General features: G+C 47.5%; 11 protein-coding genes across 11 annotated transcripts; all 11 read right to left on the bottom strand.

The window, feature by feature from the left end:
* Positions 1-98: 98 nt before the first annotated feature.
* Positions 99-934, bottom strand: LOC142985035 (histone H2B). The gene has a single exon (XM_076132950.1). It carries the CDS (start codon positions 611-613, stop codon positions 239-241), a length of 375 nt encoding a protein of 124 aa, XP_075989065.1. The 5' UTR covers positions 614-934; the 3' UTR covers positions 99-238.
* Positions 935-1,841: 907 nt separating this feature from the next.
* Positions 1,842-2,487, bottom strand: LOC142985031 (histone H2A). Its single transcript, XM_076132945.1, has one exon. It carries the CDS (start codon positions 2,341-2,343, stop codon positions 1,969-1,971), a length of 375 nt encoding a protein of 124 aa, XP_075989060.1. The 5' UTR covers positions 2,344-2,487; the 3' UTR covers positions 1,842-1,968.
* Positions 2,488-3,539: 1,052 nt separating this feature from the next.
* Positions 3,540-5,702, bottom strand: LOC142985020 (uncharacterized). The gene has a single exon (XM_076132932.1). It carries the CDS (start codon positions 4,506-4,508, stop codon positions 3,777-3,779), a length of 732 nt encoding a protein of 243 aa, XP_075989047.1. The 5' UTR covers positions 4,509-5,702; the 3' UTR covers positions 3,540-3,776.
* A 173-nt stretch (positions 5,703-5,875) lies between these two features.
* LOC142985049 (histone H4) lies at positions 5,876-6,710 on the bottom strand. The gene has a single exon (XM_076132966.1). It carries the CDS (start codon positions 6,697-6,699, stop codon positions 6,388-6,390), a length of 312 nt encoding a protein of 103 aa, XP_075989081.1. The 5' UTR covers positions 6,700-6,710; the 3' UTR covers positions 5,876-6,387.
* A 956-nt stretch (positions 6,711-7,666) lies between these two features.
* Positions 7,667-8,432, bottom strand: LOC142985026 (histone H3). Its single transcript, XM_076132939.1, has one exon. The coding sequence runs from the start codon at positions 8,214-8,216 to the stop codon at positions 7,806-7,808; it is 411 nt and encodes a 136-aa protein (XP_075989054.1). The 5' UTR covers positions 8,217-8,432; the 3' UTR covers positions 7,667-7,805.
* A 718-nt stretch (positions 8,433-9,150) lies between these two features.
* LOC142985034 (histone H2B) lies at positions 9,151-10,753 on the bottom strand. The gene has a single exon (XM_076132949.1). The coding sequence runs from the start codon at positions 9,663-9,665 to the stop codon at positions 9,291-9,293; it is 375 nt and encodes a 124-aa protein (XP_075989064.1). The 5' UTR covers positions 9,666-10,753; the 3' UTR covers positions 9,151-9,290.
* A 141-nt stretch (positions 10,754-10,894) lies between these two features.
* Positions 10,895-11,540, bottom strand: LOC142985033 (histone H2A). Its single transcript, XM_076132947.1, has one exon. It carries the CDS (start codon positions 11,394-11,396, stop codon positions 11,022-11,024), a length of 375 nt encoding a protein of 124 aa, XP_075989062.1. The 5' UTR covers positions 11,397-11,540; the 3' UTR covers positions 10,895-11,021.
* Positions 11,541-12,678: 1,138 nt separating this feature from the next.
* On the bottom strand, positions 12,679-13,853 carry LOC142985019 (uncharacterized). The gene has a single exon (XM_076132931.1). It carries the CDS (start codon positions 13,542-13,544, stop codon positions 12,813-12,815), a length of 732 nt encoding a protein of 243 aa, XP_075989046.1. The 5' UTR covers positions 13,545-13,853; the 3' UTR covers positions 12,679-12,812.
* Positions 13,854-15,272: 1,419 nt separating this feature from the next.
* LOC142985044 (histone H4) lies at positions 15,273-15,818 on the bottom strand. Its single transcript, XM_076132960.1, has one exon. It carries the CDS (start codon positions 15,733-15,735, stop codon positions 15,424-15,426), a length of 312 nt encoding a protein of 103 aa, XP_075989075.1. The 5' UTR covers positions 15,736-15,818; the 3' UTR covers positions 15,273-15,423.
* Positions 15,819-16,702: 884 nt separating this feature from the next.
* LOC142985025 (histone H3) lies at positions 16,703-17,468 on the bottom strand. The gene has a single exon (XM_076132938.1). It carries the CDS (start codon positions 17,250-17,252, stop codon positions 16,842-16,844), a length of 411 nt encoding a protein of 136 aa, XP_075989053.1. The 5' UTR covers positions 17,253-17,468; the 3' UTR covers positions 16,703-16,841.
* Positions 17,469-18,186: 718 nt separating this feature from the next.
* LOC142985036 (histone H2B) lies at positions 18,187-18,807 on the bottom strand. Its single transcript, XM_076132951.1, has one exon. It carries the CDS (start codon positions 18,699-18,701, stop codon positions 18,327-18,329), a length of 375 nt encoding a protein of 124 aa, XP_075989066.1. The 5' UTR covers positions 18,702-18,807; the 3' UTR covers positions 18,187-18,326.
* Between the last annotated feature and the right edge of the window lie 6,072 nt (positions 18,808-24,879).

The following is a 24,879-nucleotide window of genomic DNA, read 5'->3' as shown; positions in this document are numbered from 1 at the left end:
TTGCAGATCGTAAAGGATAGCGACTGGGAGTGACGGAGATAGGTTTTTTTTTATGTTGTTGTTGTTGTTGTTTGACTTTTGACATGTTTATCAACAGAAACATACATTTTGTATGTTAAATTGTATATGAAAATATTTGTGGCCCTGAAAAGGGCCTTTTGTTTGTGCGCAACACATAGGTAGGTGTATGTGGTGAGCGCAACGGTGGCGGCGGTACAAGTGCAAGCACACGCTGTGCTCACTTGGAGCTGGTGTACTTGGTGACAGCTTTGGTACCCTCGCTGACGGCGTGCTTGGCGAGCTCACCGGGCAGCAGGAGCCTCACGGATGTCTGCACCTCCCTCGATGTGATGGTGGACCTCTTGTTGTAGTGGGCTAGACGAGACGCTTCGGCGGCGATGCGTTCGAAGATGTCGTTAACGAAAGAGTTCATGATCGACATAGCCTTCGAGGAGATACCGGTGTCGGGGTGGACCTGCTTGAGCACCTTGTAGATGTAGATGGCGTAGCTCTCCTTCCTCTTGTGCTTCTTCTTTTTCTTGTCGGTCTTGGAGATGTTCTTTTGGGCCTTGCCGGATTTCTTGGCGGCCTTACCACTTGTCTTGGGCGGCATGGTGCGGCGATTCAACAATCACACAACAATACAATACAGAGCGCAAAATTCGATCCGTGCGGCACGGTGAGCGGTTGGATTGTGATTCGAAATTGCAGAGAGGCCGCTCTTATTTATCGGCGCTCTCGCCGCGCGGTGGTGGCGACCTAAGGGAGCGCGCGCCGTCGGACGGGCCAATAGGAGCGCTCCGATGCGGTCTCTGTAAGCTCGACGCAGTGCTGACGCACGCCCGGCAGCTACACATCGCGGAGCGCGGAAAGGGCGGGGGGCGATCGACGCGGTACAGAATACTGGCTAAGGCTGTTTAAAAAAAAAAAAAAATTAAAAATAAATTAAAAAAAAAAAAAAAACACTCACACACTCTCACAATATAATATAATGCTAAGCCAAGTATGTTTTGTTTGTGTTTTATCTAATAGGTATACATATATTATTCACTTATTAAATGTATTAACTTTATCGTTAGATTTTTTATTTATTTATATATTTGCGTTCTGCGAACGACTGACATAGATGAAATAAATATTATAACCTAATTATTTTATTGTATCGGTGTTTACATACCATAATAAGAGTGTACATATTTTGTAATTATAAATACATACGTTGTTGACACGTGGATAAACTAAACTGTACTCACTATTAAGCATTTATTATTATTTTTTTTTATTTAAATCAGCACCTACATGCCATATGATAATATTTATTTAATGAGTTATCGATATTTCATAATTATGAACTACAACTAACTGCTACTACTACAACTGACATAGGTACGCAAAAAAAAAAAAGAAAAAAAAAAAACATTGGTAAGTATTTGAATCTGGCTGAGATGACGTATATTTTTTTTTTGTTATTCCGTTTTACGGCCCTGTGATCTAGCACTTTTGAGCTTTTTTGTAATCTGTGGTTATATCGAAGTTACGGTATTGGTAATGAAATTAAATAGTGGAATTTGGGAAGATGACGTATATAATAATAATTGTTGCCATATAGTATAATATAATGTATTGTACTTTTATACTATATATTATCATACTTATTACGTTTATTAATTAATAATATAATTATTAAAAAATCTATTCGTTCGTGGGGTTTGTTTTTTTTTTTCTCTGTTGTTGTTTGTTTTGTGTGTGTTTGACTTTTAATCATGTTGCAACAGAAACAGTCATTCATTATCATAGGATAATTATGATAAATAGATAGACTTTGATTCATATTGTGGCCCTGAAAAGGGCCTTTTGTAAGAAAAATGCACGCCGCCGTCGTCGTCGTCTTGGTCGTACGACAGCAACGTATCATTATATCTTCCCACGAAGTGCGTCGGGTGTGAGGAGGAGGAGTAGGCGGTGGTTTTAAGCCTTCTTCTCGGTCTTCTTGGGCAGCAGGACCGCCTGGATGTTCGGCAGGACACCGCCTTGGGCGATGGTCACGCCGGAGAGCAGTTTGTTCAACTCCTCGTCGTTGCGGATGGCCAACTGAAGGTGACGGGGAATGATCCTGGTCTTCTTGTTGTCCCTCGCTGCGTTGCCGGCCAACTCGAGAACCTCAGCGGCCAAGTACTCCATGACGGCGGCCAGGTACACTGGTGCACCGGCACCGACGCGCTCGGCGTAATTGCCGTTACGCAGGAGCCTGTGGATACGACCGACGGGGAACTGAAGACCGGCACGGTTGGAGCGAGACTTTGCCTTTCCCTTGACTTTGCCACCTTTGCCGCGGCCCGACATGTTGAAGAGTTTTTAAATTGAAGATTTGAAAACAAAGTTAAACACACAGCTAACACCGTGTGCGCGCGCAGCGAGTAAGCGTTGTAGAGTGACTCGCCAACAGCAGGGGCATTTTATTATATACGCGATCGCTGGCGCGCAACCGTCGGGCGGGGAGCGGAGTCGACGCTCACGAACGAAACGGGCGAGAAAACAACACGATAATCGCCGCTATTGCGCGTGCGCGGCACTTTCGCGCCATTTCCACGTTATATTTTATGAATTATAGATTTATGATTTATGTATAATGTACTTATAATATATATGCTTAGTATAATGATGAGAATATCAATACAAATAAAGAAAAAAAAAAAAATTTTTTTTTTTTTTCGTCCGGCAGTCGGGCGTCGTCACTTGTCAGTTTGATTTTGACAGTAACTAATAAAATATTTATGAATGTGTTTTTTTTTTTTTTTTTTTCTCGTGTAGGTGAGTGTAGGTAGTCGGTGCAATTGCAATATCGTAGTGTCACTAATGTCACTTGAGAGTTATAATAATTTGAATTGTGAGTGAGTAACGTACGCGGCGTGCAAATTGCAATGTGCATCGCGATGTGATTAGAGCTAATACATTTATATTATTTACGAGTATCTAGGTACTCGCGAGTGACCTAGGGAAGCTAGGGTGTGTTTGTGTTTGTGTTTGTGTTGCGGTGTGCCGTTATAATGATATAATATCATCGTCATCGTCATCATCATCGTATCGTGTGCTTCGTAGGTATGTGTTCGGCGGCTTTGGGTGAGTTTTTTATTTCAGATAAGCTGTTAGCTGTATATAGGTATTATGTAGTAGCTAGTTATAGTGTATGATATTCTAGGTGTTTTGAAATTATAGTTACGTTACGAGTTAACCACTCACATGTCATGTAGGGTGGCATAGGTAACGTCGTCGGTTCGTGTATTGTTTGATTCGTCGTCGACTATCATAGCATAGCTATACAATTATTATAATTATTGTTGTTATTATCTCTCTCGTGTTATATACCTTAGTTAGTTAGTTAGTTGGTTGGTTACATAGCTGTGGTAGTTTATTGTTTTGTTAGTAGTTGGTTGGTTAGTTTGTTTGACTTTCTGTATACGCATCAGAAACGAATATGTATGTTTGTACATGATTCATGAATATATTGTTAGCCCTGAAAAGGGCTGTTTTTGGTAGTGGCGAGCGAGTGTGTCACGCACGCCGCCGTGAGGCTCGCGGCTGCTGCGACGGCGACCCGGTGGCGGGTCGCTCGCTGCCGCTGCTGCTGCTGCTGCTGCTGCTGCTGCTGCTGCTGCTGATGCTGCGGCGGCGGCGCGGCGGGACCGACGACGCGACGACGGTGTAGCGCGACCATGCACCGCACCCGCGCGTGTATAGCGCGCGCACTCGTTGGCTGCGGCCGGCGTGTGTGATATTTACTTCTTGGCTGCGGCTGCCTTCTTCGCGGCGGGCTTGGACTTGGGCGTAGCGGCGGCCTTCTTGGGCTTGGGCGCCTTCGGCTTCTTCGTGGGTGGCTTCGCGGTCTTCTTAGCCTTGGGTGCGGCGCCGCCCTTGGCCTTGGCGGGCGCGGCGGCCTTCTTGGCGGCGGGCTTCTTCTTCGCGGCGGCGGCGGCCTTCTTGTCCTTCGCGGCGGCCGAAGCCTTGGCTTTGGACGGCGATGCGGAGGCAGACGCGGACGCGGCTGTGGCCTTCTTGCTCTTGGCGCCGGCGGCGGAGGCGGTCGCCTTCTTGCCGGCCTTCGACGCTGCCGCTGCACCCTTGCCGGCGGCTGCCTTGCCCGCACCGGCGCTCGCGCTCGGCTTCTTGGCGGCGGCCGACTTGGACTCTAGCTTGAACGAACCGGACGCGCCCTTGCCCTTGGTCTGGATGAGCGCGCCGGACTCGACGGCGCTCTTCAGGTATTTTCTGATGAACGGCGCCAACTTCTCGGCGTCTACCTTGTACTGAGCGGCGATGTACTTCTTGATCGCCTGCAGCGAGGATCCGCTGCGCTCCTTCATCTCCTTGATAGCGTTGTTCACCATCTCGGACGTCTTCGGGTGCGTAGGCTTCGCCTTAGGTTTCTTAGCGCCGCCCGCCTGTCTTGCCTGTTTCTTTGCTGGTGTAGCGGGAGCGGGAGCTTCGGCGGCGACTGCTGTATCGGCCATTGTTGATTGTTGATAGATTGATTGCGAGAGTAAGTAAGTAAGTGAGAGAGAGAGAGAGAACGATCAAACAAACGTGTTCACGCGAGTGTGAAAGAGAGGTTCGATCTGAGACTTCGACTATCGTAGTAGATGTCGCCACTATACGCAACTTGCCACCCGATTAGCTACCTCGAGACTTTACCGTAACGAGGGCCATTCTGTCGCGAGACGATTTCTCGTATGAACACTTCATACTTTTCACTAACACGTATCTAATTAAATACAAATTTATTATATTTTTGTTATGTAACCACACTCGTTTATTGTATTTTCGTATACATAATGAACGAGACTATCTACCGGTACCGATAGATATCGCATAAAACGAACGATCGAGCCGGCGCTCACCATTATAATCCATACTGTCTACTTGGCATACCTCGCGTTCACTTCAAAATGTATTTTTCTCTATAAAACACAACGTTTCAGTTGTAAACGGTCGATAAATCAACAAGGAGGATATCGAGCTTGAAACGTATCAACATTTCATTTGTATTAACACTTTGGTCGAACGTATTAGACGATTAAAAGTGAACCTTCGTAAAACACGAAAGCGTTATACCACTTAAGGACGGGCGAGTCAGACCTGGTGGTATAACGTTTAATAAACTAATATAAAATTACAAAATACTATATTAAACAATGTGAAAGTGCATATAATGCAATTCAACATGCCAATAGACGAATAATCACGTTATGCACACGCTCAATCTCTCGCCGTACGTACACACACGGTACACGGTACGGAGACAGACACCCGTGTCCCGTGTAAGTTTAGTAGATTCATTCCCTTAGGCAGTGCTCTCAGTTACAGCTATTAATTATTATTATGTACCAGTGTCCAACAACACAACACTTACTTGAACACAATATTAAACACACACACAAATATGAATTAATTAATATTATGCATAAAATTTTCTATTTAGTTCGATTTGTCTAAATATGTATGTAAGTTTTAACAACAACATTACTTTGATGTTGACATGTACACATACCATAATATATCAATATGACAATTATTATTTTAATTATCATACAGTTACGTTAGTTAGTGTTAAACTGTTTATATTCTCTATTATTTAAATGTTACTCGAAACATTTTAATTCTAATCTTAATACCTATTATTAATGCTTGCATGTTATTTATTACTATGTACCTATTTGTAATTTGTACGGATATTTCTATTTCAGGTTACCGGTAAGCAGCTGAGCTGAGGCTGAGGCTGAGCCCTGAGGACATTCGACGTCGCAACGTAGCATCAACTAAGAAGAAACGCAGTCGAATGCAGAGAGACGATCCAGGTATGTCAGTCAGTGTTCTGATTACAAATATTGTATTTTTGTAATATATGTACATACTCACTCATAACTTCAAACAAGTAGTAGCTGTACATAAGTAAGTTGACAGAGAGATACACCAGTATCAATGATTTTATCATAACACATTATATAGGTAGGTAGGTTACCTACGTACGTGTATTATACTCTATTCGTTTCATATAATATTGATGATTATGTTATAGTAAACTACTCGGTACGTTGCGTTCTAGCGTTAGTAGGTGAAGTGAATTTATTCATATATTATTATTATGTACGTGTATAGTATACTGTATACAGTATACTACTATGTAGTATAGTATGAGAGTTTGACTTATCGTGTGTTCATTATAGAAACATAAACTTTATAATAGTTTATATGAATCGTATGCGGCCCTGAAAAGGGCCTTTTTATTAGCGCTATCACATATGACGCGTACGCTCAACGAGCGATGCGCAATTGCGACAGTGCCGGCTGGAGGACGGGTGTGTGTGTCGTCGTCCGTCGAGCAGAAGCAGCTTAACCGCCGAAACCGTACAGGGTGCGGCCTTGACGTTTCAGCGCGTAGACGACGTCCATGGCGGTGACGGTCTTCCTCTTGGCGTGCTCGGTGTATGTGACGGCGTCGCGGATCACGTTCTCGAGGAACACCTTCAGCACACCGCGAGTCTCCTCGTAAATAAGACCGGAGATACGCTTGACGCCGCCTCTGCGCGCGAGACGACGGATGGCGGGCTTCGTGATACCCTGGATGTTATCGCGAAGCACTTTCCTGTGGCGCTTGGCTCCTCCCTTTCCCAGACCTTTTCCTCCCTTTCCGCGGCCGGTCATCTTCTTTGTTCTTTAGTGTTGTGACGTTGAGTTGAGCAGACAGACAAGTGACGCGCGCACGTTGTTCAACGGGCGAGCGCTGGCGAACGACTGGGTGCACGGGCCAGTACATGCCCCTCATTTATATACGCGTTGCGGCGCTCGCTCGAGCTCGCTCGTTCGCTAGTCGATAGGTCGGTCGGAACTCGGACGCGCAGGGTTTGTTTTGTTTTGGCGGGCCGTGTGCGACTTGCTGCCTCATTTTAGTTGATATTATTGTATATGTATATTTAAAAAAAAAAAAAAAAGTAAATTTCAACTATTTACTTAATTATATAAACTAATCAAATAATATTTATTTATTAATATTATAACACACCGCCTATAATATGGTTAGCAGTGTATAACATCATAATATTGATTTAAAAAAAAAAAGAAAAGAAAAAAGTATTATTTTAGGTACCTATATTAAATTGGTTGTTAGATTTTGATAATTTTTATCATCATTCAGCAGTAGGTACCTATCTATATTTATTATAAGCATACAATACACGATCAGTATTATTTAAGGAGTGTCTGTCTGGTTAAAAGAAAAAGAAAAAAAAAAAAAAAAATGTATAAGTACAGTAATGTAGGTAATGAAATTCGACCATTTTGTATTTAGGATCTATTTCGTCCTATATGTACTGTCTCTATTATAATATGTAATATTATATAATATGTAGCTGTATGTACCACGCCAGTAAATATTGTAATTTGTCAAATATGATGGACTTATGTATATTGTGTGTAGGCCTGCATCTTTATAGCTTGTACAGGAATGATGATATCATGTTGCAACTGCTATATTTTATTTTATTATATTTATATGGGGACCATACTTGCAGTATTTAGATATTAGGTAGGTATATTGTGTGTGTTAATTAATAGTTTGTTTGACTTTTTAATGTTAGTTGCAGAAACATATTTTATTACAAAAATATATGACTCATGTGTGGCCCTGAAAAGGGCCTTTTTGGTATTCGGCTGAGCGGCAATACAAGTGTATACTTAATAGGTGTATACAACAATATATCGCACACCGCCTTGTACACGCCAACTGCAGTACTCGATAGTACTGACTGCACTTAGGCGCGCTCTCCGCGGATCCTGCGCGCCAGCTGTATATCCTTGGGCATGATGGTGACACGCTTGGCGTGGATGGCGCAAAGGTTGGTGTCTTCGAAGAGACCGACGAGGTAAGCCTCGCTGGCCTCCTGCAGGGCCATCACAGCGGAGCTCTGGAAACGGAGATCGGTCTTGAAGTCTTGAGCGATCTCACGCACCAAACGCTGGAACGGAAGCTTGCGGATCAACAGCTCGGTACTCTTCTGGTAACGACGAATCTCACGGAGCGCTACGGTTCCGGGCCTGTAACGATGGGGCTTCTTGACACCACCGGTTGCCGGTGCGCTCTTGCGGGCCGCCTTGGTGGCGAGCTGCTTCCTCGGTGCCTTACCACCGGTGGACTTGCGAGCGGTCTGCTTGGTACGCGCCATTTCTTAATTGAATTGAATTGTACTGAAACTGAACCTGAACGAACGACGTGCGGTGCGAACGGCGCGACTGTGCGAGCGGGAATGAAACGCGCATTGCCCGTCCCACTCGTATTTATACGATCGACACGGGCCGACAGCGCGAACCGGCCGCGGCGAACTCACTTGGAATTTTCTCTCTAAATTCGTATAAATCCTTTATTTTAAAGCGTACATAATATATTATATTGTGTGTACGTGTTTATATTATTATTCTATAAGTAACTTGATAAACGTCAAACTATGATAAACGTCATTTTTTTTTTCTTTTTTTTTTTTTTTCTTTATAACATTGAATGACAACTATTTGAACGAACGAAACATGAAACAAAATGCGTTATACCTATATGTTATTCTTACCATTATCATTATTTTTTTTTGTTATTTTTAAGTAAGTATTTATAATATTTTATTTAAGTACATAATATTGTATACCGTTCATCACCTATAAACATTACACCTATCACTGTATTTCTCCATCGACTATTTGCAGTTTAGTAACTTGATAAACGTCAAACTATGATAAACGTCTTTTTTTTTTTTTTCTTTTTTTTTCCCATATAACATTGAATGACAACTATTTGAATTTTATTGAAGTACTTAAAATAATATTAGGCAGGCAATATTATTATGTACGATATGGGTATAGTACTCTGGTCGTGGAGCTTCAAAGTGTCATTATATTATTATATTTATTATCATCATACTTTATATTATATAAATAATATATGTATTGTTGTTTTTGTCAATAATATAATTCCATTGTGTTACTATTTTTCTGTGTGTATTAAATTTAATCGTTGCAGATCGTAAAGGATAGCGACTGGGAGTGACGGAGATAGGTTTTTTTTTATGTTGTTGTTGTTGTTGTTTGACTTTTGACATGTTTATCAACAGAAACATACATTTTGTATGTTAAATTGTATATGAAAATATTTGTGGCCCTGAAAAGGGCCTTTTGTTTGTGCGCAACACATAGGTAGGTGTATGTGGTGAGCGCAACGGTGGCGGCGGTACAAGTGCAAGCACACGCTGTGCTCACTTGGAGCTGGTGTACTTGGTGACAGCTTTGGTACCCTCGCTGACGGCGTGCTTGGCGAGCTCACCGGGCAGCAGGAGCCTCACGGATGTCTGCACCTCCCTCGATGTGATGGTGGACCTCTTGTTGTAGTGGGCTAGACGAGACGCTTCGGCGGCGATGCGTTCGAAGATGTCGTTAACGAAAGAGTTCATGATCGACATAGCCTTCGAGGAGATACCGGTGTCGGGGTGGACCTGCTTGAGCACCTTGTAGATGTAGATGGCGTAGCTCTCCTTCCTCTTGTGCTTCTTCTTTTTCTTGTCGGTCTTGGAGATGTTCTTTTGGGCCTTGCCGGATTTCTTGGCGGCCTTACCACTTGTCTTGGGCGGCATGGTGCGGCGATTCAACAATCACACAACAATACAATACAGAGCGCAAAATTCGATCCGTGCGGCACGGTGAGCGGTTGGATTGTGATTCGAAATTGCAGAGAGGCCGCTCTTATTTATCGGCGCTCTCGCCGCGCGGTGGTGGCGACCTAAGGGAGCGCGCGCCGTCGGACGGGCCAATAGGAGCGCTCCGATGCGGTCTCTGTAAGCTCGACGCAGTGCTGACGCACGCCCGGCAGCTACACATCGCGGAGCGCGGAAAGGGCGGGGGGCGATCGACGCGGTACAGAATACTGGCTAAGGCTGTTTAAAAAAAAAAAAAAAATTAAAAATAAATTAAAAAAAAAAAAAAAACACTCACACACTCTCACAATATAATATAATGCTAAGCCAAGTATGTTTTGTTTGTGTTTTATCTAATAGGTATACATATATTATTCACTTATTAAATGTATTAACTTTATCGTTAGATTTTTTATTTATTTATATATTTGCGTTCTGCGAACGACTGACATAGATGAAATAAATATTATAACCTAATTATTTTATTGTATCGGTGTTTACATACCATAATAAGAGTGTACATATTTTGTAATTATAAATACATACGTTGTTGACACGTGGATAAACTAAACTGTACTCACTATTAAGCATTTATTATTATTTTTTTTTATTTAAATCAGCACCTACATGCCATATGATAATATTTATTTAATGAGTTATCGATATTTCATAATTATGAACTACAACTAACTGCTACTACTACAACTGACATAGGTACGCAAAAAAAAAAAAGAAAAAAAAAAAACATTGGTAAGTATTTGAATCTGGCTGAGATGACGTATATTTTTTTTTTGTTATTCCGTTTTACGGCCCTGTGATCTAGCACTTTTGAGCTTTTTTGTAATCTGTGGTTATATCGAAGTTACGGTATTGGTAATGAAATTAAATAGTGGAATTTGGGAAGATGACGTATATAATAATAATTGTTGCCATATAGTATAATATAATGTATTGTACTTTTATACTATATATTATCATACTTATTACGTTTATTAATTAATAATATAATTATTAAAAAATCTATTCGTTCGTGGGGTTTGTTTTTTTTTTTCTCTGTTGTTGTTTGTTTTGTGTGTGTTTGACTTTTAATCATGTTGCAACAGAAACAGTCATTCATTATCATAGGATAATTATGATAAATAGATAGACTTTGATTCATATTGTGGCCCTGAAAAGGGCCTTTTGTAAGAAAAATGCACGCCGCCGTCGTCGTCGTCTTGGTCGTACGACAGCAACGTATCATTATATCTTCCCACGAAGTGCGTCGGGTGTGAGGAGGAGGAGTAGGCGGTGGTTTTAAGCCTTCTTCTCGGTCTTCTTGGGCAGCAGGACCGCCTGGATGTTCGGCAGGACACCGCCTTGGGCGATGGTCACGCCGGAGAGCAGTTTGTTCAACTCCTCGTCGTTGCGGATGGCCAACTGAAGGTGACGGGGAATGATCCTGGTCTTCTTGTTGTCCCTCGCTGCGTTGCCGGCCAACTCGAGAACCTCAGCGGCCAAGTACTCCATGACGGCGGCCAGGTACACTGGTGCACCGGCACCGACGCGCTCGGCGTAATTGCCGTTACGCAGGAGCCTGTGGATACGACCGACGGGGAACTGAAGACCGGCACGGTTGGAGCGAGACTTTGCCTTTCCCTTGACTTTGCCACCTTTGCCGCGGCCCGACATGTTGAAGAGTTTTTAAATTGAAGATTTGAAAACAAAGTTAAACACACAGCTAACACCGTGTGCGCGCGCAGCGAGTAAGCGTTGTAGAGTGACTCGCCAACAGCAGGGGCATTTTATTATATACGCGATCGCTGGCGCGCAACCGTCGGGCGGGGAGCGGAGTCGACGCTCACGAACGAAACGGGCGAGAAAACAACACGATAATCGCCGCTATTGCGCGTGCGCGGCACTTTCGCGCCATTTCCACGTTATATTTTATGAATTATAGATTTATGATTTATGTATAATGTACTTATAATATATATGCTTAGTATAATGATGAGAATATCAATACAAATAAAGAAAAAAAAAAAAATTTTTTTTTTTTTTCGTCCGGCAGTCGGGCGTCGTCACTTGTCAGTTTGATTTTGACAGTAACTAATAAAATATTTATGAATGTGTTTTTTTTTTTTTTTTTTTTCTCGTGTAGGTGAGTGTAGGTAGTCGGTGCAATTGCAATATCGTAGTGTCACTAATGTCACTTGAGAGTTATAATAATTTGAATTGTGAGTGAGTAACGTACGCGGCGTGCAAATTGCAATGTGCATCGCGATGTGATTAGAGCTAATACATTTATATTATTTACGAGTATCTAGGTACTCGCGAGTGACCTAGGGAAGCTAGGGTGTGTTTGTGTTTGTGTTTGTGTTGCGGTGTGCCGTTATAATGATATAATATCATCGTCATCGTCATCATCATCGTATCGTGTGCTTCGTAGGTATGTGTTCGGCGGCTTTGGGTGAGTTTTTTATTTCAGATAAGCTGTTAGCTGTATATAGGTATTATGTAGTAGCTAGTTATAGTGTATGATATTCTAGGTGTTTTGAAATTATAGTTACGTTACGAGTTAACCACTCACATGTCATGTAGGGTGGCATAGGTAACGTCGTCGGTTCGTGTATTGTTTGATTCGTCGTCGACTATCATAGCATAGCTATACAATTATTATAATTATTGTTGTTATTATCTCTCTCGTGTTATATACCTTAGTTAGTTAGTTAGTTGGTTGGTTACATAGCTGTGGTAGTTTATTGTTTTGTTAGTAGTTGGTTGGTTAGTTTGTTTGACTTTCTGTATACGCATCAGAAACGAATATGTATGTTTGTACATGATTCATGAATATATTGTTAGCCCTGAAAAGGGCTGTTTTTGGTAGTGGCGAGCGAGTGTGTCACGCACGCCGCCGTGAGGCTCGCGGCTGCTGCGACGGCGACCCGGTGGCGGGTCGCTCGCTGCCGCTGCTGCTGCTGCTGCTGCTGATGCTGCGGCGGCGGCGCGGCGGGACCGACGACGCGACGACGGTGTAGCGCGACCATGCACCGCACCCGCGCGTGTATAGCGCGCGCACTCGTTGGCTGCGGCCGGCGTGTGTGATATTTACTTCTTGGCTGCGGCTGCCTTCTTCGCGGCGGGCTTGGACTTGGGCGTAGCGGCGGCCTTCTTGGGCTTGGGCGCCTTCGGCTTCTTCGTGGGTGGCTTCGCGGTCTTCTTAGCCTTGGGTGCGGCGCCGCCCTTGGCCTTGGCGGGCGCGGCGGCCTTCTTGGCGGCGGGCTTCTTCTTCGCGGCGGCGGCGGCCTTCTTGTCCTTCGCGGCGGCCGAAGCCTTGGCTTTGGACGGCGATGCGGAGGCAGACGCGGACGCGGCTGTGGCCTTCTTGCTCTTGGCGCCGGCGGCGGAGGCGGTCGCCTTCTTGCCGGCCTTCGACGCTGCCGCTGCACCCTTGCCGGCGGCTGCCTTGCCCGCACCGGCGCTCGCGCTCGGCTTCTTGGCGGCGGCCGACTTGGACTCTAGCTTGAACGAACCGGACGCGCCCTTGCCCTTGGTCTGGATGAGCGCGCCGGACTCGACGGCGCTCTTCAGGTATTTTCTGATGAACGGCGCCAACTTCTCGGCGTCTACCTTGTACTGAGCGGCGATGTACTTCTTGATCGCCTGCAGCGAGGATCCGCTGCGCTCCTTCATCTCCTTGATAGCGTTGTTCACCATCTCGGACGTCTTCGGGTGCGTAGGCTTCGCCTTAGGTTTCTTAGCGCCGCCCGCCTGTCTTGCCTGTTTCTTTGCTGGTGTAGCGGGAGCGGGAGCTTCGGCGGCGACTGCTGTATCGGCCATTGTTGATTGTTGATAGATTGATTGCGAGAGTAAGTAAGTAAGTGAGAGAGAGAGAGAGAACGATCAAACAAACGTGTTCACGCGAGTGTGAAAGAGAGGTTCGATCTGAGACTTCGACTATCGTAGTAGATGTCGCCACTATACGCAACTTGCCACCCGATTAGCTACCTCGAGACTTTACCGTAACGAGGGCCATTCTGTCGCGAGACGATTTCTCGTATGAACACTTCATACTTTTCACTAACACGTATCTAATTAAATACAAATTTATTATATTTTTGTTATGTAACCACACTCGTTTATTGTATTTTCGTATACATAATGAACGAGACTATCTACCGGTACCGATAGATATCGCATAAAACGAACGATCGAGCCGGCGCTCACCATTATAATCCATACTGTCTACTTGGCATACCTCGCGTTCACTTCAAAATGTATTTTTCTCTATAAAACACAACGTTTCAGTTGTAAACGGTCGATAAATCAACAAGGAGGATATCGAGCTTGAAACGTATCAACATTTCATTTGTATTAACACTTTGGTCGAACGTATTAGACGATTAAAAGTGAACCTTCGTAAAACACGAAAGCGTTATACCACTTAAGGACGGGCGAGTCAGACCTGGTGGTATAACGTTTAATAAACTAATATAAAATTACAAAATACTATATTAAACAATGTGAAAGTGCATATAATGCAATTCAACATGCCAATAGACGAATAATCACGTTATGCACACGCTCAATCTCTCGCCGTACGTACACACACGGTACACGGTACGGAGACAGACACCCGTGTCCCGTGTAAGTTTAGTAGATTCATTCCCTTAGGCAGTGCTCTCAGTTACAGCTATTAATTATTATTATGTACCAGTGTCCAACAACACAACACTTACTTGAACACAATATTAAACACACACACAAATATGAATTAATTAATATTATGCATAAAATTTTCTATTTAGTTCGATTTGTCTAAATATGTATGTAAGTTTTAACAACAACATTACTTTGATGTTGACATGTACACATACCATAATATATCAATATGACAATTATTATTTTAATTATCATACAGTTACGTTAGTTAGTGTTAAACTGTTTATATTCTCTATTATTTAAATGTTACTCGAAACATTTTAATTCTAATCTTAATACCTATTATTAATGCTTGCATGTTATTTATTACTATGTACCTATTTGTAATTTGTACGGATATTTCTATTTCAGGTTACCGGTAAGCAGCTGAGCTGAGGCTGAGGCTGAGCCCTGAGGACATTCGACGTCGCAACGTAGCATCAACTAAGAAGAAACGCAGTCGAATGCAGAGAGACGATCCAGGTATGTCAGTCAGTGTTCTGATTACAAATATTGTATTTTTGTAATATATGTACATACTCACTCATAACTTCAAACAAGTAGTAGCTGTACATAAGTAAGTTGACAGAGAGATACACCAGTATCAATGATTTTATCATAACACATTATATAGGTAGGTAGGTTACCTACGTACGTGTATTATACTCTATTCGTTTCATATAATATTGATGATTATGTTATAGTAAACTACTCGGTACGTTGCGTTCTAGCGTTAGTAGGTGAAGTGAATTTATTCATATATTATTATTATGTACGTGTATAGTATACTGTATACAGTATACTACTATGTAGTATAGTATGAGAGTTTGACTTATCGTGTGTTCATTATAGAAACATAAACTTTATAATAGTTTATATGAATCGTATGCGGCCCTGAAAAGGGCCTTTTTATTAGCGCTATCACATATGACGCGTACGCTCAACGAGCGATGCGCAATTGCGACAGTGCCGGCTGGAGGACGGGTGTGTGTGTCGTCGTCCGTCGAGCAGAAGCAGCTTAACCGCCGAAACCGTACAGGGTGCGGCCTTGACGTTTCAGCGCGTAGACGACGTCCATGGCGGTGACGGTCTTCCTCTTGGCGTGCTCGGTGTATGTGACGGCGTCGCGGATCACGTTCTCGAGGAACACCTTCAGCACACCGCGAGTCTCCTCGTAAATAAGACCGGAGATACGCTTGACGCCGCCTCTGCGCGCGAGACGACGGATGGCGGGCTTCGTGATACCCTGGATGTTATCGCGAAGCACTTTCCTGTGGCGCTTGGCTCCTCCCTTTCCCAGACCTTTTCCTCCCTTTCCGCGGCCGGTCATCTTCTTTGTTCTTTAGTGTTGTGACGTTGAGTTGAGCAGACAGACAAGTGACGCGCGCACGTTGTTCAACGGGCGAGCGCTGGCGAACGACTGGGTGCACGGGCCAGTACATGCCCCTCATTTATATACGCGTTGCGGCGCTCGCTCGAGCTCGCTCGTTCGCTAGTCGATAGGTCGGTCGGAACTCGGACGCGCAGGGTTTGTTTTGTTTTGGCGGGCCGTGTGCGACTTGCTGCCTCATTTTAGTTGATATTATTGTATATGTATATTTAAAAAAAAAAAAAAAAGTAAATTTCAACTATTTACTTAATTATATAAACTAATCAAATAATATTTATTTATTAATATTATAACACACCGCCTATAATATGGTTAGCAGTGTATAACATCATAATATTGATTTAAAAAAAAAAAGAAAAGAAAAAAGTATTATTTTAGGTACCTATATTAAATTGGTTGTTAGATTTTGATAATTTTTATCATCATTCAGCAGTAGGTACCTATCTATATTTATTATAAGCATACAATACACGATCAGTATTATTTAAGGAGTGTCTGTCTGGTTAAAAGAAAAAGAAAAAAAAAAAAAAAAATGTATAAGTACAGTAATGTAGGTAATGAAATTCGACCATTTTGTATTTAGGATCTATTTCGTCCTATATGTACTGTCTCTATTATAATATGTAATATTATATAATATGTAGCTGTATGTACCACGCCAGTAAATATTGTAATTTGTCAAATATGATGGACTTATGTATATTGTGTGTAGGCCTGCATCTTTATAGCTTGTACAGGAATGATGATATCATGTTGCAACTGCTATATTTTATTTTATTATATTTATATGGGGACCATACTTGCAGTATTTAGATATTAGGTAGGTATATTGTGTGTGTTAATTAATAGTTTGTTTGACTTTTTAATGTTAGTTGCAGAAACATATTTTATTACAAAAATATATGACTCATGTGTGGCCCTGAAAAGGGCCTTTTTGGTATTCGGCTGAGCGGCAATACAAGTGTATACTTAATAGGTGTATACAACAATATATCGCACACCGCCTTGTACACGCCAACTGCAGTACTCGATAGTACTGACTGCACTTAGGCGCGCTCTCCGCGGATCCTGCGCGCCAGCTGTATATCCTTGGGCATGATGGTGACACGCTTGGCGTGGATGGCGCAAAGGTTGGTGTCTTCGAAGAGACCGACGAGGTAAGCCTCGCTGGCCTCCTGCAGGGCCATCACAGCGGAGCTCTGGAAACGGAGATCGGTCTTGAAGTCTTGAGCGATCTCACGCACCAAACGCTGGAACGGAAGCTTGCGGATCAACAGCTCGGTACTCTTCTGGTAACGACGAATCTCACGGAGCGCTACGGTTCCGGGCCTGTAACGATGGGGCTTCTTGACACCACCGGTTGCCGGTGCGCTCTTGCGGGCCGCCTTGGTGGCGAGCTGCTTCCTCGGTGCCTTACCACCGGTGGACTTGCGAGCGGTCTGCTTGGTACGCGCCATTTCTTAATTGAATTGAATTGTACTGAAACTGAACCTGAACGAACGACGTGCGGTGCGAACGGCGCGACTGTGCGAGCGGGAATGAAACGCGCATTGCCCGTCCCACTCGTATTTATACGATCGACACGGGCCGACAGCGCGAACCGGCCGCGGCGAACTCACTTGGAATTTTCTCTCTAAATTCGTATAAATCCTTTATTTTAAAGCGTACATAATATATTATATTGTGTGTACGTGTTTATATTATTATTCTATAAGTAACTTGATAAACGTCAAACTATGATAAACGTCATTTTTTTTTTCTTTTTTTTTTTTTTTCTTTATAACATTGAATGACAACTATTTGAACGAACGAAACATGAAACAAAATGCGTTATACCTATATGTTATTCTTACCATTATCATTATTTTTTTTTGTTATTTTTAAGTAAGTATTTATAATATTTTATTTAAGTACATAATATTGTATACCGTTCATCACCTATAAACATTACACCTATCACTGTATTTCTCCATCGACTATTTGCAGTTTAGTAACTTGATAAACGTCAAACTATGATAAACGTCTTTTTTTTTTTTTTCTTTTTTTTTCCCATATAACATTGAATGACAACTATTTGAATTTTATTGAAGTACTTAAAATAATATTAGGCAGGCAATATTATTATGTACGATATGGGTATAGTACTCTGGTCGTGGAGCTTCAAAGTGTCATTATATTATTATATTTATTATCATCATACTTTATATTATATAAATAATATATGTATTGTTGTTTTTGTCAATAATATAATTCCATTGTGTTACTATTTTTCTGTGTGTATTAAATTTAATCGTTGCAGATCGTAAAGGATAGCGACTGGGAGTGACGGAGATAGGTTTTTTTTTATGTTGTTGTTGTTGTTGTTTGACTTTTGACATGTTTATCAACAGAAACATACATTTTGTATGTTAAATTGTATATGAAAATATTTGTGGCCCTGAAAAGGGCCTTTTGTTTGTGCGCAACACATAGGTAGGTGTATGTGGTGAGCGCAACGGTGGCGGCGGTACAAGTGCAAGCACACGCTGTGCTCACTTGGAGCTGGTGTACTTGGTGACAGCTTTGGTACCCTCGCTGACGGCGTGCTTGGCGAGCTCACCGGGCAGCAGGAGCCTCACGGATGTCTGCACCTCCCTCGATGTGATGGTGGACCTCTTGTTGTAGTGGGCTAGACGAGACGCTTCGGCGGCGATGCGTTCGAAGATGTCGTTAACGAAAGAGTTCATGATCGACATAGCCTTCGAGGAGATACCGGTGTCGGGGTGGACCTGCTTGAGCACCTTGTAGATGTAGATGGCGTAGCTCTCCTTCCTCTTGTGCTTCTTCTTTTTCTTGTCGGTCTTGGAGATGTTCTTTTGGGCCTTGCCGGATTTCTTGGCGGCCTTACCACTTGTCTTGGGCGGCATGGTGCGGCGATTCAACAATCACACAACAATACAATACAGAGCGCAAAATTCGATCCGTGCGGCACGGTGAGCGGTTGGATTGTGATTCGAAATTGGCCGTTGGGTTGTCTTTGTTACAGCAGAAGTTGTGCGTAACAGTGGCTGTTACCAGCCCGTCGGGCTGTTCCAGCGGTATCCATCTCCGCCTGCAGATACAGGCGGGTCGCTGGGGCGGGGCTTTTACCCCTTGGAGCTGTGCCGGAGTGTCGTGTCCGGTGGGCGAAGCGGTGGGCGAGGTCAGGCCCGTGCGGGTTTATCCCCGCGGGCGGACCTCAAGCCGTCCGTTTCTGTGTCACGTCCTGGTGTTGGTGGCAGGGGTCCCTCCTGTCCTTGGCGAGGTCGAGCTCACCGCGGCGGCGTCCGCGGCGAGCGCCCGTCAGCCCGGCTCAGGAGGGTGTTGGTGGCGTCGGTCCGGTGTTTGCGGCTATCAAGTCTCGTGGCAGTGCCAACCTGTCCGGCGGCCGCCTGTGGTACGGGGCGATCCCGTGTATGAGGCGGTGTTCCGAGCGTTCGGTGCGCTCGAACAGGTTGGTGCTCAGGCGTCTCACGTGGTCGTCCAGGCTCTCCATGCGCAGGTCGCGCGCGATGGTGTCGTTCCGCACGAAGCGCGGGGCGCCCACTACAAGGCGCAGGGCGCGCGATTGCTGGGCTCGCAACCTCTGGCGGTTTGTTGCCGACAGAAGTGCGAACCACGCGGGGGCAGCGTAGGTGAGGCGCGTCCTGATGTACGCCTTGTAGATTCCGAGCTTCGCGCGGAGAGGCAGGTGCGAGTGCAGCATCGGGCGCAGGAGAGCGCACGCTGTGCGGACCTGGGAGACCACGTTCTTGACGTGGGGAGCCATTGAGAGCTGCCGGTCGATGGTCACGCCCAGGTATTTGACCTTGGCGGACCAGCCGACCTCTTCATCTCGGAGCTTCATGTTTGCCGGTGGTTTGGCTCCCACGGAGATCGCCTGAGTCTTCGCCACGTTGACTGATAGCCGCCAGTCGTCCAGCCACGCGGGGAGGGCGTCCAGGGCACGCTGCAGCTTGATTGCAGCGTGCGCGCCGGAGAGCGACGAGGTGTAGTAGGCTGCATCGTCGGCGTACAGTGCCAGCTGGACACCGGCCGGCACTGGGATGTCGTTGGTGTACCAGCTGTAGCACACTGGTGAGATGCAGCTTCCTTGCGGTACTCCGGCGCGTATCGGACGCTCCTCCGACAACGCATTTTCGACCGCGACTTGAAATCGCCGGTCCTGGAGGAAGGTGCCCACGATCCTGACTACTCGGCGGGGAGTAGTGGATGTGGACAGCTTGTGGATGAGACCGGCGTGCCAGACGCGGTCGAAGGCCTTCTCCATATCGAGGAATACTGCAGCGGCTCGCTCGCGCTTGTTGCGAGCAGCCGCGAGGTCGTGCAGTACCCTCATGAGCTGGTGCGTCGTCGAGTGTTCGGCCCTAAAGCCGAACTGCTCCTCGCGTGGCTTGATGTGCGGGACGAGGTGTGGCAGCAGCAGTTTTTCGAACAGCTTGGAGATGTTCGGGAGCAGCGTGATGGGTCTGTAGCTACCCGGCAGCAGGATGTTTTTCCCCGGCTTCGGCAGCATAATGACTCTGCCGAGCTTCCATGCGGCGGGAAAGTGACCGGTCCGCAGTATGCCGTTGAATAGGCGCGTCACCCCCGCGATCGCTCGCATTGGGAGGTGACGCAGCGCCTCGTTGGGGATCCGGTCGGGTCCAGGGGCCTTTCGCAGTGGAAGTCGGCGTATCATGCGCCGGACTTGGCCTGGGGAAAAGACGATGGCGTCCTCTGTCGGGGCCACGGGCTGCTCCATGTACGTCTTCACAAGCTGCTCGATGTCGGCTGCGTGCTGCGCGTTGACGGCCGGGTTCGGCTGGAATTGTCCCTCCAGGAATTCGGCGAATATCTCCGCCCGGTCCTCGGCTCGGTAACGTGGGGTGCCGTCACCTGCCAGCAGGGGGCGGATCGGGGATGGCTTCCCGGAGAGACGGCGGCACAGGCGGTGGATGCCCGACCATTCTTCGCCGGCTCGCTCGATGGTGCGTTGCCACGACTCTGCGGCTTGGGTCTCCAGCGCCGCAGAGATCTTCGCTACCAGAGCGTTGAGCTCGGTCTTCAGTGTCGGGCATCTGGTGTTCTGCCATAGCCTTCGCAGCCTCCTCTTCTTCTCGATCATCGCCATGATGCTGGCCGGAAGCTGGGGGGCCCTCTTGGTGGACGGGGCGTTTAGACGGGACGCGGTGAGCGCGGCCTGAATTTGCGTGGAGATGTCCACGGCCATCGAGTCGACGTCCTCGGCGGTGTCCACGCGGCGCGTCGGTGATTGCTCCGATAGCAGCCGGTGGAAGGCCTCCCAGTCTTGGCGAGATCGAGAAGGTGGGTTTCCAGCTTTTAGTGGAGTGTCCTCCAGAGTCAGACACACCGGTTGGTGGTCTGATATGAGGTGGTCGTCCAGGACGTCCAGGTTGACAGCGCCGTCGATGCCACGGGTGACGGCGATGTCCAGGACGTCGGGTGCATACACGCTTGCGTACGGGTAGTGCGTCGGGACCTCTGGTCCTAGCACCTCGTAGCCTTGGCGATCTGCATCGTCGAAAAGGCGGCGGCCTTCGGGGCAAATGCGGTTGCAGTTCCACGCCGTGTGCTTCGCGTTGAAGTCGCCCGCGATGATCGTGGGCAGTGGCGAGTCCAGAATGGTGTGGATATCGGCCACTGCCAGGCGGGTTTGCGGCGGCTTGTAGAAGGCGAACACACGGGTGGGTCGGCCGTTGATGCAGATCTCCACGCCGAGGGCGTACGACGACTGCAGTTGTGGTACCGGTAGCAGCTGGTGGACGACGTTCCTCTTGACCAGGATTGCCAATCCCCTGCGGGCAATCCCTGCTGGCGAGATGTGATCCTCCCGGTAGACGTAGTAACCGCCGATCTTCCATTTGTCTACCGGGCGAAGGTGGGTCTCGTTGAGCAGGGCTACGTCGACTGTTCGCTGCGATAGCAGCAGCCTCAGTAGCCTGGTCTTCTCTGGGGACACTCCGTCGGCGTTCCAAAAGAGGACACGCAGGTTACGCCGCTCCATGCGTGCACAACTTTTGGATCGTCCCGACGATCAGCGGAATAGGGTCTCGGTGCTCCAGCAGTGCGGCCAGCACCTGCTGTAGCATGCCGATGATGGCGACCATATTCGGGTCCAGCGCGCCAGTCCTGGGCACCGTGGCGGCCCTCCGCTGCGGCTGGGGTTGGTGGCTGGGTTCGGATTCAGGTCCTTTCCTCATCCTCTGCTGCTGATGTTGTTGTTGTTGCTCTTGCCGCCGATGCTCCTGCTGCTGTTGTTGCTGCTGGGCGGGCGGGCGCTGCGACGCCGGTGCCGGCTGTGTGGAGCTCGGCGCTTGCTGCGGTGCGGCGTGCGGCTTCTTTGCGCCGCGCTTTCTGCGGCGGCGGCGGGATGGTCCGGAGGGTGCTGTGGCTGCGTTCGCCGCGGCCATGAGGGAACCAGGGGCGTTGTCTTCCCTCAGGTCGGCGGCAGGTGTTTTCCTCGCGGAGGGTGCAGAGGTGCGCGCGACTGTGCCCGCCTTCTTGTTGCGGGCCTCGCGCTTGAAGGCGGGACAGGCGATATTATTCGCCGTGTGGGCACCCCCGCAGTTGGCGCAGGTCGGCGGCTCCTCCCGCGGGCGCGCGCAGTCTCGCGCGGCGTGCTCCTCTCCACAACGCACACAGGCGAGGCGCCTGTGGCAGTTGTGTGAGGAGTGGCGAAAGCCCTGGCAGCGGTGGCACTGGGCGGGACCCTTCTTGCCCCGCCAGGCCTCTATCTTCACGCCGGGCATATAGAGGAGCTCCGTGACCTCAAATATGCCCGGCACTGTGTCCTTGTTTCGCGCCAGCTGCGCGAAGTATAGGCAGCCGGGTCGTCCTTGGCGGGCCTGGATCGGCCGCACATGCTCCGGGGCGAAGCCTCGCGCCGTCAGCTCCTCAGCGATGAGCTCCGGCGGCGTGCCCACCGGCAGCCCCCTGATGGCCACCTTCAGGCTTCGCTCCTCCGGGAGGGAGTAGGAGAACCATGACAGGTTCTCCTTGGTTGCCAAAGTCGTTAGGTACCGCTGTATGATGCGGTACTCCTCGGCCGACTTTGGCAGGAATCGGACCCCCTTCCCGAAGGGTCTCCCATTGGGCGCGTGGCCCAGTCGCTCCTTTAGGGCCCTAAAGTGGGTGGGCCAGTCCGGGAGCGCCTCTACCACCAGAGGCGGGTAGCGGGGGGTGGTCGGCTTCGAGGCGGCGGCGGTGGCGGCGGTGGCGGCGGCGGCGGCGTTGGACGTCCCGGCTGCGGTCTTCAGCGCAGCGGTGACGGTGGGTGCGGCGGCAGAGGCCATGGCGGCATAGGAGGGGCCCGCCACATCCATCGGCGAGCTCCTGCGGGCACTCTGTGTCGCCGCCTGCGTAGGTGGTACGGAGGGCGGCGTGGTGAACAATGCCGCGCGCTTCTCCGGCGCAGGCGGCGAAGTGAAGTCGTCTGGGGGCGACGCGGGAGGCGGTGCGGGTGAGCGGGGGGCCGCTCGCGGCGGCGCCTCCCTGATGCGCGGGTCCCTCCTGGGGAGCGGAGAGACGGCATGGGCGGGCGATGGCGGAGGCCAGGCGGTGTCCGCGCGGTGGTCCTGCGCGGAGACGTTTCCCGGCGTTGGTGTTGCCGGGGTGGAGCGCGGTGAGGGGGCGAAGTACGCCTCACCCGCTCCTGGTGCTGGAGCTGAAGCTCGCGGCGTCGGCGTCGGGCTGCGTGGTGGGCTGCGCGGCGAGTCCTGTGGCTTGGCTTTCTCAGCCTGACCCGATGCCAGCACACGGTCCAGTATTGCGCGCGCGTTACCGCTGGACCGTGTGGGCGCGCGCTTCCCGACACCGGGCGACTGCGCAGGCTGCGGGCGCGTCGGCTTCCGGGCCGAGGGAGGTGCCGGCGGAGGCGTTCGCGGCATAGCGGTGGCGGTCGGCGAGTGCTAACCACTCGCCGATCCCTCCGGCGCTAGGCGCCCACCGCACCGAACCCCCGGGGCTTGCCGCTGGTGGCAGACCGGGGGCCGAGGCGGCGGAGTGCCGCACGTGGTCCGGAGGGGGGCGGGGAAGCGTGGGTGACGGAGCCGAACAACCGCGACCTCAAAACAATGAGTGGTAATAGTAATGGTTACGTAGAGGTCCGGGCGGTTCGCGTAGCGCTTCGCGGCGCGCTGTAGCGCGTAGCGCGTGCGTAGCGCTCTAGCGTAGACGGAATTCACGGAGCTCGATCTGTGCAGAGAGCTCCGTCTCGCGTCGCGGCCCGAACTGTCCTCTTCGAAATTGCAGAGAGGCCGCTCTTATTTATCGGCGCTCTCGCCGCGCGGTGGTGGCGACCTAAGGGAGCGCGCGCCGTCGGACGGGCCAATAGGAGCGCTCCGATGCGGTCTCTGTAAGCTCGACGCAGTGCTGACGCACGCCCGGCAGCTACACATCGCGGAGCGCGGAAAGGGCGGGGGGCGATCGACGCGGTACAGAATACTGGCTAAGGCTGTTTAAAAAAAAAAAAAAAATTAAAAATAAATTAAAAAAAAAAAAAAAACACTCACACACTCTCACAATATAATATAATGCTAAGCCAAGTATGTTTTGTTTGTGTTTTATCTAATAGGTATACATATATTATTCACTTATTAAATGTATTAACTTTATCGTTAGATTTTTTATTTATTTATATATTTGCGTTCTGCGAACGACTGACATAGATGAAATAAATATTATAACCTAATTATTTTATTGTATCGGTGTTTACATACCATAATAAGAGTGTACATATTTTGTAATTATAAATACATACGTTGTTGACACGTGGATAAACTAAACTGTACTCACTATTAAGCATTTATTATTATTTTTTTTTATTTAAATCAGCACCTACATGCCATATGATAATATTTATTTAATGAGTTATCGATATTTCATAATTATGAACTACAACTAACTGCTACTACTACAACTGACATAGGTACGCAAAAAAAAAAAAGAAAAAAAAAAAACATTGGTAAGTATTTGAATCTGGCTGAGATGACGTATATTTTTTTTTTGTTATTCCGTTTTACGGCCCTGTGATCTAGCACTTTTGAGCTTTTTTGTAATCTGTGG

Source organism: Anticarsia gemmatalis, chromosome 29 (assembly GCF_050436995.1).
Source record: "Anticarsia gemmatalis isolate Benzon Research Colony breed Stoneville strain chromosome 29, ilAntGemm2 primary, whole genome shotgun sequence".
NCBI lineage: Eukaryota > Metazoa > Arthropoda > Insecta > Lepidoptera > Erebidae > Anticarsia > Anticarsia gemmatalis.
This window is presented reverse-complemented; position numbering and strand designations above follow the sequence as displayed.